Below are 12,531 nucleotides of genomic sequence, written 5' to 3' on the forward strand. Positions count from 1 at the left end.
CTTCTGTGACATCCCACAGATTTTGTTATGTTTTGTTACAATTTTCATTCAGTTCACAGTACTTTCTAATTTCCCTTGGTTTCTTTTTTGACCCATGGGTTATTTAGAAACATTTTTTTTAGTTCCAAGTATTTGACTTGGAATTTTGAGTTTTCCAGATAGCTTTTTGTTAATGATTTGTAACCTAAAACTATTTTGATTAGAAAACATGCTTTGTATGATTTGAAGTTTTTGAATTTATTCAGACATGTTTTATGGAACCAAATATTGTTGATCTTGGAAAATATTTCATGTGCCCTTAAAAAGAATGTATTTGCTGCTTTGGATTAAGTATTACACAAATGTAATTTCAGTCAATTGGGTGGTAGTGCTATTTTTTATATCCTGATTCTCCATATACTTGTTTTTATCAGTGATCAAGGAGGAGAATTGATATCTGCAATTATAATTGTAGGGTTTTCTAACTTTTAATGTAGACTAAGTTTCAGAATATATAATCTATATATCAAATGCAATGAATAGTTGAGTGAAAAATTACTGTTACTAGCATCGTTTTAAAAGGCCTTACTGGAACATGTCTTGGTTTGTCCTGTAGTATGAACTATTCATAATATCTTTATATGCAAAAGAAACATTTCTTTACTGTAGTCTGTTTTATTATTTATTAATCTATGTTCTTGTTTTGTTTGACAGCGTCTATGTTTTTGAAACAGGCATTTGAAGGTGAATACCCTAAATTATCACGTCTTTATAATGACTTATGGAAACGTCTTCAACAATACAGTCAAAATATACAAGGGAATTTTAATGCAAGTGGAACTACAGACTTCTTTGTTGACCTACAACACATAGAAGATGATACACAAGACATATTCCTACCCAAAAAGCCAGATTATGAGTATGTTTATTTAATTTTACCTGTTTGTTGGCATATTATGGAGTTTTGTCTTTTAATTAGAAATTGGGAATGTGCCAAGTTTCTAAATATTTGTAATGATTATTATTTTTATACCTTAAAAGACTTTGCAAGACTTCTAACTGAAGAAGTTTAACTTTACACTTGGTTGAGCATTCTGGTTCCTGCTAGAGTCAATTTTAAAGTTATATCACTGACTAAAGTAGTCAAAGGCTAAGAGATGAGAATATGTGGTCATTGTATTTTAACCAGTAGTATACCTGTGATTATATCAGATACCATCATTATTGATTTGCCACTAGCATAAATGTGACCTAAAAAGAACTGGTGTGTTCAGAAACTCTAGGGAAAATAAGTCTTACGCTAAAGGCAGGTTCTTCGTGTGTTAGGGAAAAGCTGAGTACAGTCATCCCTTAGGATCCATAGGGATTAGTTCCAGGATCCGTGTGGAATCTCAAGGTTCTTATATAAAATGGCTTAGTGTTTGATATAACATATGCACATCCTCTTCTATAATTTTATCATCTCTAGATTAGCTATAATATTTATTATAGATGTAAATATTTATTATACTGTATTGTTTAAGGTATAATGATAAGAAAAAGGCTGTATGTGTTCACTACAGACACATCTGTTGTAGGCCTAACTAGGCTTTCAATCTATTTAGTCAAATCTGTGGACACGGAAACCACAGATGTGGAGAACTGACTGTATAGTCAAAACTACCCCCAAAATCTTTTCTATCACCCATAAAAGTACAATAATGCAGCCTTATTTAAGAGCCACATTATTATTATTATTATTTTTGAGACAGTGTCTCACTTTGTCACCCTTGGTAGAGTGCCATGGTGTCACAGCTCACAGCAACCTCAAACTCTTGGGCTTAAGTGATACTCTTGCCTCACCCTCCCAAGCAGCTGGGACTACAGGCGCCTGTAACAATGCCCAGCTATGTTTTAGAGATGAGGTCTCACTGTTGCTCAGGCTGGTCTGGAACTCGTGAGCTCAGGCAGTCCACCCACCTGGACCTCCCAGAGTGCTAGCATTACAGGTGTGAACCACTGCATCTGGCCCAAGGGCCACATTAGAAACAAGTATACTATCTTAGTAAGTTCAACCCAGCCAGCTTTTCCTCCAAACTGAAACATAAAATTTCTATTTGAGCATGAGATGAAGTGATTGCCTCTCACACCTTTCCTTAAACACTACCACCTTATTTATTTATTTATATTTCAGAATAATTATGAGGTTACAAATGATTAGGCTACATTGTTTACATTTGTTAGGTAAGTCCCTGTTGAAGGTGTGCCGTGTATCCCTACACTGTTCTTGTTAGGTGAGAGCACCTAGAATCATGTTTATTATGGCGAGGCTAATGAAAGCAGTAGCAGATTCTTATCACCTACCTTATAAGAAAAATGTTGGATAGATTCATGAGTGCTGTTAAAATAATTGTTTCTCTTTTAATTCCATTTTTAGAGAACATATAGTTGAATCTATTGTAGTTAAAAGTTCTGATTGGCAGAATATAACATATAAAAGTTTGGTCTAGAGCCAGGGGCAATATTGGGTTCTTGTAATCCCAACTATTCAGGAGGATCTCTGGAGCACTGGGCAACATAGCAAGACCTTGTCTCTATAAAAAATAAATACATAAAAAGAAGAAGTTGTGATTGGCAAAATAAGTGGCCAGAAGAGGTGTGGAAAGATAGAATGAAGCTATATTGTCTCTTCAGTAAACTCTTATAATAAACAAGGAGATTTGGTTAAGCCTAGTAGAATAGGGGACAAGAAGACAAAAGCTATATCTGTTGATCTACAAAGATTTAATGATATATTGCATATTTTCAAGTATATATAATATAGCATGCATAGTATTATTCTATTTGTAGCTTAGTTTTATTTAATTTATTTATTTATTTATTTATTTATTGCAGTTTTTGGCTAGGGCTGGGTTTGAACCCGCCACCTCTGGCATATGGGGCTGGCGCCCTACTCCTTTGAGCCACAGACACCCCCCTGGCTTAGTTTTATTTTTAAATCCATATACATACACTGAAAAAGGTCTAGAACTATATAGAAGAAATGGTAACAGTGGTTTATCTCCAGGAGATAGAATTATTTTGTATTTTTTACTTTTATTTGAAATTAGTGTATGTTACTTGTGTTTAAAAAAAAAAAAGTAAGGCTGGGTATGGTGGCTCATACCTACAATCTCAGCACTTTGGGAGGCCAAGGTGAGAGGATCACTTGAGCCTAGGAGTTTGAGACCAGCCTGGGCAACATAGTAAGACTCTGTCTCTAAAAAAACATTTTTTAAAAAAATTAGCTAGGTGTGGTGGAACACACCAGTAGTCCCAGTTACTACGGAGGCTAAGATAGGAGGATTGCTTAAGTCCAGGAGTTTAAGGTTGCATTGAACTATGATGATACCTCTGTACTTTTTTTGGCTCAGGGGACAGAACAAGACCCTATCTAAAAAAAAAAAAAAAAAAAAAGGAAAAGAAATAACTGAAGACTTTTTGATTTATTGAAAAACAATGATATAGGGCAGTGCCTGTGGCTCAGTGGATAGGGCACCGGCCCCATATACCATGGGTGGCGAGTTCGAACTTGGCCTCGGCAAAACTGCAACAAAAAATAGCCAGGTATTATGGTGGGCTCCTGTAGTCCCAGCTACTGGGGAGCTGAGGCAAGAGAATTGTCTAAGCCAAGGAGTTGGAGGTTGCTGTGAGCTGTGACTTCACAGCACTCTACTGAGGGTGATAAAGTGAGACTCTGTCTCTAAAAAAAAAAAGAAAGAAAGAAAAATAATAATGTATACATCTAGAAAGCTCAATAAACTCACAAGTAACACGTCATAATATAAACGCCAAAAATCAAAGACAAGAATAAAACTTTGATAGCAACAAGAGGAAAACTACACATCACTTAGAGGGTAGTTCCAATCATATTTATAGCTGACTTCTCAGCAGAAACAAAAAATGCCAAAAGATAGTGCTCTCAGATTGGTTAAAGGACAATCTTCAGTGGATCTGTCCTTCAAAGACAAAGGCAAGATAAAGATTTTCCTAAATAAACAAAAGGTGAGAGAATATGTTGTTCGCAGACCCAACTTGCCAGAAATACTAAAAAATAATTCAGCCTGAAAGCTGGTGACCCCAGATGGTAATTTGAATCCACACAAACAAAAAGCACCAGTAAGGCTAATTAGGAAGTTATAAAAGACACTATAAACATGGATTTTCTTCTTCTCTTAGCTGACTTAAAAAGCAATTGTGTGTAAAATAGTATGTATAGAATGCATTGTTGAGGCTATAACATTTAGAAATGTAATTCATGCCTAATACATTTGCAAATAATGGCACAAATGATGTGGGTGGGAACAAAGCTGTTGTGTGCTAAGGAAATGTGGACAGATGGTAAAATATTAATTGTAATGATTTATTGTGGGCTTATAATATTAATAGATATAATATGCCTAACAATACCACAAAGATAAAATATTTAGAAGTAAATTTAATGAAATAAAGTATAAAACTATACCCTGAAAACTGTATAATGTTCTTGAAAGAAATTAAAGGTCTAAATAAATGGAAAAACATTCCATAGCCATGAATTACTATAGATTCAATACAATTACTATCAGAATCTCAGCTGACTTCTGTGTAGAAAATTAAAAGAGATTCTAAATTCATATGGAAAGTGGGCAAGGTGACTCATGCCTATAATCCTAATACTTTGGGAGGCCAAGACAAGAGGACCACTTGAGGCCAGGAGGCAATTTAGTGAGACCCCATCTACACAGAAAATTTTAAAAATTAGCCATGTGTTGAGCCCTGATGATGCTGCCGCACTCTAGCCTGGAAGACACAATGAGACCCTGTCTTAAAAATAGATATATATGAAATTTCAAGAGACCCGGAATAGTCAAGACAATTCTGAAAAAAGAGAAATAAGGTAGGAAAACTCACACTCCCAGTTTCAAAGCTTACTACAAAGCAATGGTAATCAAGATGGTATAGTCCTGGCCCAGGGATAGATGTAGACTTAAGAGTATAGAAATAAACTAATAGATCTATAATAAGTTTATTTCCAAAGACTGTAGAGAGCATTCTTTCAATGGGAAAAGAATAATAATAATCTTTTTGACAAATGGTGCTGAAATAACTGAAAGCTTCTTGCAAAAGAATGAAGTTATGCCCTTATCTCACATTATATGCAAAAATTAACTCAAAATGGATCAGAGATCTAAATACTAAACATTTAAACTGTGAAAATACAGAAACAAATCTTTATGTCTCAGGATTTGGTTAAGGATTGATACATATGACACCGCAGCACAAGCAACAAAAGATAAAATGATATATTAGACTTTCTCAAAATTAAAAACTTTGGTGATTCAAAGAATACCATCAAGAATGGGTGAAAATATTTGTGACTCAAATATCTGGCAATGGAATTGTATCTAAAATATATAAAGAGCTCTTTCAATTTAAAACTAAAAAGACAAATAACCCAATTAAAAAATAGACAAATAATCTAAAATAGATACATCTCCCAAGAATTTCATCACATGGTCAATAAGCACATGAAAAGATGGTCGACATTGGAGAAATGCAAATGAGAACCACAGCGAACTACCACTTTACACCCACCAAGACATCTGTAATAAAATGGCAGATTAGAACAAACTTTGGCCAAGGATATAGAGAAATAAATTAGTAATTTCATACATTGCTGGTGGAAATCTAAAGTGGTACAAGGCTTTGGAAAATAATTTAGGAGTTCTTCAAACAATTAAACATAGAGTTACTGTATGACCCAGCGATTTCATTCCTAGGGATATAACCAAGAGAAATAAAAACATGTTTACAATGAAATTTGTATGCAGATGTTCATAATACCATTATTTATGAATAGCCAAAAGACAGAAATAACCCAAATGTCCACAAATGAGTAAACAGTATTCAGGCAATGGGATATTGTTTAGCCATAAAAAGGAATGAAGTACTAATACATACTATAACATGGATGAACCTTGAAAACATTTTGCTTAAATGAAAGAAGCCAGTCACACAAAACCCTATGTACTATGTGATCCCATTCATATGAAAATCTACAAAAATACATATAAAGTAGATAAGTGGTTGCTTAGGGTAGGAGGGGGTTATAGCTAAAGGATACAAGATTTCTTTTTGAGGTGATACAAATGTTCTAAAATTGATTGTGGTGATGATTGCACATATCTTCAAATCTGACAGAGAATAGTACATTTTAAGTGATTCAATTGTGTGATATGTAAATTACATCAGTGAAAGTTGGCAGATTCCAGGGAAGGCCAAGATTCTCATATGCCAGTTGGCTGATAATAGGAACTATCATGAGAAATTTTTTCAAACTACAGCCTACTACACATGTCACACAAGGATAGCTAACAGCTTACACAAGAACACTTGCTTTTGTTGCATATGGTCTTACAAGCACAACCCAAAACTGCAAGGGCCTAATCATAACTCCAAGATTAAAAAGTCCTACCTAGACACATACCAGTCAGAATTCACCAGCTCTTATAAAATGCTGCCAGTAACGGTAAGCTTTCTTTCAAAACAATTTGTATAACATCTTCTTTCTCCAATAAACCCTAATTTTTCCTTTCTTCTCCAGACATATTAGAGGCTACCCTGGTCCATATGTATTTCCAAAATTACGATCCTACTCTTCGTATATTATTCCCAAATAAAACCTTTTACTCAGAATTACAACTTTATTATTTTAAGAGAGCCGGAGAGCCAGGCAAAGTGGCTCATGCCTGTAATCCTAGCACTCTGGGAGGCTGAGGCGGGTAGATGGCCTGAGTTCAGGAGTTTGAAAGTAGCCTGAGCAAGAGTGAGACCGTGTCTCTACTAAAAATAGAAAAAGAAAAAAAAAAACTAGCTGGACATTGTGGCAGGCACCTATTGTCCAAGCTATTTGGGAGGATAAGGCAAGAGGATCACTTAAGCCCAAGAGTTTGAGGTTGCTATGAGCTACGATAACACAGCACTCTACCCAGGACAACAGGGTGAAACTCTGTCTCAAACAAAAAAGAGAGAGAGAGAGAGAAAATGGGAAAAGAGGAGGTAGATTAAATTATTTAGAGAAATTTTTATTTTTTAAAAAGGAGGAACTTCTTTCATTGAAATAATAGGAAAATTACAGAAACTATCACAGGTGAAGTTCTAAGGGGGGAAATTAAACAAGAGAAGTGCCAAGCTGAAGAAGTTCATGGCCAGTGGTTTTGGTCTAAAGCACCAGCAAAGGTCACCCATAGAGAATGAAGGGCCACAAAAGTAGGATTTCAAGTTGTTACCTGAGTTTCAGGGTCTCTATGTTAAGGGCTTTGTATAAATGTTTAATTGAGATAATTTACTTTTTCTCTGCAATACCCGAGCAGCTTAACAGTAGATAGAGCAACTAAGATCTTAGTAAGAGCTTTGAAAGGAAGGTGAATCAGAAGAATCAGCATGCTCATGAGAATATCTTGAAACGGACGGCCAGGGATAAAGGAGAACATAGGACCTGGTGGGCTGATGGAGGATGCCAGTTAGCAGAGATCACAATCAAGTCAAAGAACAAGTTCTTTTAGTAAAATCTATCATCTTTATGGGTATACAAAGCCCAGCGTGATTTGGTCCATCTGTTTTCTCTGATGTCCTCTTGTCCTACTCTCTGTGACTTGCCTGCTGTGCTTTTTCTTTCTTGGCAAACAGCCAGGTCCGACCCCTGTTCAGGACCTTTGCACTTGCTATTCTGTCCTCATAGGAGGCTCTTCCTCTGAAAATCCACATAACTTGCTCCCTTTTTTCCTTTAGGTCTCGTCAGTGAAACTTCTTTTGCCTCATCCTATCTAAAATTGGTTTTCAAAAAAAGTTTAGGCTTAAACATATTCTCTGTCTTCCTTGCTTTATTTTTCTCTTAGCACTTATTATCATATTCCATATTTAACTTATTTTCACATTCTTATTTATGTTTTATGTATCTTGCTTGTTAGCATGGGTGCTTGAAGAAAACAGGGAACTTTTTTAATGAGTTGAGCACCATATTTTTTCACTAGAAACGACTTGAAAAATTGTAGAGACTTAATATTTAAGGGAAGAAAAGAGGAAAAAGTGGGACATATGGGAAACTATCTTTAAACTTGGAGATCTTAAGAGGTGGAACAGTTCAAAACAATGATGCCCATTTGGAAGCTCCATAGTAAAGGTAAAAGAAAAGGACATTGTAAATGCAGACGTGTAGTATAGGATGGGATTCGGAAGAGTTACCTGTTTGGACACTGTAGTCACCAAGGAGATTTGGAGAATAAGAAGAGTGTTAGTACTTATAATTCAGAGCCAAAATTTCTGCAGAAGAGGGAAGAGGCTTCTTAAGGTCAATAGATGAGCAAAAATAGAGAAGACATTTAAATAGATGGCCCAGACTTCTAGAGGATTGCCTCTGACAGATTTGATACTAAGTTCTTCCATGCCCCCACTGTGGTCTTTTTATCTTCTTCTTTTATAGAATTTGTTATAATTAACACATTACCTGCTTATTTCTTCACTAGACTGTAAAGCACTCTTAATTGGTATCTTCCTAGCACTTAACAAAGCGTCTGGTGCATAGTATTCTTAGTAAAAATGTGTTGAGTGAAATTCTTACTGAATGAGAAAGCATTAGGAGATAACTATGGAATTGCGATGTATGTGCCAAGAGCATTCTGACCTCTAGGTCTTGTCAGTTGATTAGAAGGGTGAGAAAAAGAGAAAAGCAGGTTTCATATACATGAAAGAGTAAGTCAGATATTTTTAAGGTTAACTTTAAGACAAAGGGGAATTTGTTCTTTAAGGAAAAAAAAGGCAGTGGAAGGGCTGCCAGGGGATTGTAAATGGAGGGGTGTGAAAAGACATTGAATTATTTACAGGAGTAAGAAAGTAGATGGAAATAGTGGTCAGAGCCATTTGATAGTAATTGTCAAAGGAAAAATGCAAGATCCAATAGTTTAATTGCTAAATGAAAACCAAAGGTTAAGAAGAAAAGAAGTATTGAGCAGGTTAAGTTTTATTTTGTAAAGAAAATTATAAAACAAATTAGCTTGGAACTCTAATCAAGATCATCTGTGTGATTGTGAGACTTTTCACAAAAAATACTTTTTGTCATCATCATTGTTGGTCAGACAAGGGAAAACTGGTAAAAGTTTAAATCTGTACACTTTCCTCTCATACAGTGAACTTTATAGGAGGTGGCAGCTGTCGGTGGAAAGAGCCAAGCTAATGGAACAGGTTTCTGCAGGCTGGTCTCTCTTGTGCATGCTTTGATACCCTTACAGAAGGGATTTCCCAAATAAGGGCATAGCCTCCATTAGCATTAATAAGATTTTACCCAAGTTACTCTTTTAGTTTTAGGAGACAGATAATGCAGTAGGTATTGGTGCATGTTATACTATATATGTAGCTAGGACTTAAGTGTAAATTGAAATATTTGTGTAATCCTTCTTGTTTAATTATGAAATGTATTTGTAAATATATTTATATATTTTGAATTTTTTTCCTTTTTATTAATGTGTAATTATATTTTTTATGGGAGATGTGTTTTTTATAAAGGTATCTACAGACTGATACAAAAGCATGTGGTTTTATATAATTTAAGTTAGTTTTCAAAATCTTTTGTTTCCATAGTCCAGAAAAAGCTTTGAAAGACTCGCTACAACCCTATGAAGCTGCTTACCTATCAAAATCCTTGTCACGACTCTTTGATCCTATCAACTTGGTTTTTCCCACTGGTGGTCGTAATCCTCCTTCCTCTGATGAACTCGATGGTATCATTAAAACTATAGCAAGGTATGTATTTTTTATATAATATCATGCCATAAGATGATTGCTACATTCGTTATTATAGTAGCAGTATAATTTTAATTTAACTCAAATTATTCAAGTAATTAGGCCAGTAGTTAAATTGTTTGGCACTGAATGACTATATACTTGAGATTCCAATTAATAAGTCATTTAAGTATAGTCTAAAAATAGTTTATTATGATTATGTCTTCCCAGGGATACAAAGTAAACCCAGCTTTTTATACCATAGTACATTCTTAATATTATACAGGAAAGTAAATATAAAAACTAATTTTATAATTTGAGAAACTAAACCACAGAGGTAAATGGCTTTTATCTTAAACCCAGAAAGTGTTTCTTGGCAGAAATAGGATTATAATCTTGATTAGCCCTCTTGTGTTTGCTATTTTAAGCTCTCTAAGTGAATGTGACAGCCTTTAAGGCTCTAAAAAGGGAAGGTATCCTAGCAGAGGTGCCACCTGAATGCTTGCAGACAGTGTAATTATACTGTTGCCTTTAGACATTTACACTTAGAAATTATCCAGATTAATTTGCAGTTGAAATTATCTTAGTTCCTGTCATAGCTAACAAGTTGTCATAATAGTGGGTCTGTACATTTGAGGCGGGAGTAAAAATAGCAGGGCAATACATGTGTATTAGCCCAAGCTCTAACTTCTCTGAGATTACAGATTTGAAGATGGTGAATCTGAGCCATGGTAGAATAAGACTAACAAAGCCACAAGTATAATATGCATAAACGTATTTTCAGTGTCTTGATTGGGCAGCATCTTGGCCCTAAATCTCTTTGCTGGTACCTTGGTGTTCCAGTGTCTGGACTCTAGATGTTTTACCCTAATGTCTGTGTCATCTGTTTAGTGTGGTAGTGATAAAAACCATCCTAGATTCAACTAGATCTCTTTGACCTTTTATGTAAACATTAAAGTGGCAACTCCTTTCCTCTATGCAACTTGACAATATTATAATCAAATAGGGTCTGGAGCTTGAATAAACATACTTATGCCAGGGTTTAATAGAATTTAAAAGTGAACATTAATAAAATTATATCTCAATACTATACAAAAGGCTATTTTTGTTATACATAGAATGCCCTCGTGTTGCTTCAAATACCTTTAATATCTTTGAAAAGAGAATCTGGTAAGTGCTAAGATTAATTCTGTTAGTTCAAAGATAATAATTATTTTTCTTGCTTTCTACCTGTTCATGGATTTTCTTTTTCTTTTCTTTTCTTTCTTTTTTTTTCGTGTGTGTGTGTGTGTGAGAGACAGAGTTTCAATTCTATCACCCTGAGTTGAATGCTATGGGGTCAGCATACCTCGCAGCAACCTCATATTCTTGGGCTTAAAAGATGCTTTTGCCTCCGCCTCCCAAGTAGCTGGGACTACAGGCACCTGCCACAATACCCAACTAATTTATCTATTTTTATTAGAGAAGAGATCTCATTCCTGCTCAGGCCAGTCTCAAATTCTTGAGCTCAAGGAATCCTCTCGCCCGCACCTCCTGCAGTGCTAGGACTACGGGCATGAGCTGCCATGCCCAGCCCTGTATATAGATTTTCATACAATTTTTAACCTCTAGTATTCTTTCTGTGGTCTTTGTAAAATACTGTTTGTTTGGTTTTTTGTTTTTTTTTTTGGTAGGGACAGAGTCTCACTTTATTGCCTTCAATAGAGTGCCATGGCATCATAGCTCACAGAAACTTTCAACTCCTAAGCCCAGGCAATTCTCTTGCCTCAGCCTCCCGAGTAGCTGGGACTATAGGTGCCCACCACAGTGCCCAGCTATTTTTTTTGTTGCAATTTGGCCGGGGCCAGGTTTGAACCCACTACCCTCAGTATATGGGGTGGTACCCTACCCACTGAGCCACAGGCACTGCCCAAAATACTGGGGATTTTTTGTTGTTGTTGGCAGTCATATCATATGCCCCAATTATCCAATACAAAGTTGAAAATAGCATGACAAAAAAACTTTAAGAATCCAAATTAAAAAATTTTCTAATTATAGTCCTGTTAGGCTTTTGATGTATTTATTATTAAAAGCTACCCTATATAAAAAGGCATGAATTAGCGTAATTTCTAAAGAAACTGAATATCTTTATGTATCATATGTAATTTATATTTTTAGCCTATGTTCCTTCAAGGTCATCATTTCCATTCAAGAGCTGTCATTTCCTTGCAGATGTCTATGAAATGCAAAGCCTCTAATTGTACTTATCAGTATTAGCACGAGTCCTACTTTAAAAATCTGTACACAATTTACTGTGTTAATCACAGACTGAACCCACACATGCCATGCTTTTATTAATGAGAAACTGGTCATTAACAAAACCATCTCAAAGCACTTTTTCCTAGTGCTGAATTTAAAGGGGAAAGAAACAATGCAACCAATTCTTGGAAGCAATCAGAGAAATCTATAAAAAGAATCACTACATTGCTTATTGGATTTAGGTTTATATGTGGCTCTTTACTTTGTTGATGAAATATGTTGGTAATAATTACAATCTGTTTTGTTTTCTCCAGTGAACTAAATGTAGCGGCTGTTGACGCAAACCTCACATTAGCTGTGTCAAAAAACGTGGCAAAGACCATCCAGTTATATGGTGTAAAATCAGAGCAGCTTGTAAGTAGTTTCCTTTCTCTATAAACTTTAATGATTTGGTTTAGAATTACTAATTATATAATACTTGACTAACCAGGCTCGGCGCCTATAGCTCAACCGGCTAAGGCGCCAGCCACGTACACC

The 12,531-nt window shown here is 35.4% G+C and overlaps 1 protein-coding gene across 1 annotated transcript in view; it reads left to right on the plus strand.

The window, feature by feature from the left end:
• Window positions 1-12,531, plus strand: part of COG5 (component of oligomeric golgi complex 5) — a 313,042-nt gene that overhangs the window by 225,832 nt on the left and 74,679 nt on the right. Inside the window, exons 12-14 of the mRNA XM_012812313.2 lie at window positions 694-898; window positions 9,616-9,777; window positions 12,309-12,408. Of these exons, the coding sequence (XP_012667767.1) occupies window positions 694-898; window positions 9,616-9,777; window positions 12,309-12,408 (467 nt within the window). The remainder of the gene's footprint in view (window positions 1-693; window positions 899-9,615; window positions 9,778-12,308; window positions 12,409-12,531) is intronic.

Source organism: Otolemur garnettii, unplaced genomic scaffold (assembly GCF_000181295.1).
Source record: "Otolemur garnettii isolate 467f Iridium unplaced genomic scaffold, OtoGar3 scaffold00005, whole genome shotgun sequence".
NCBI lineage: Eukaryota > Metazoa > Chordata > Mammalia > Primates > Galagidae > Otolemur > Otolemur garnettii.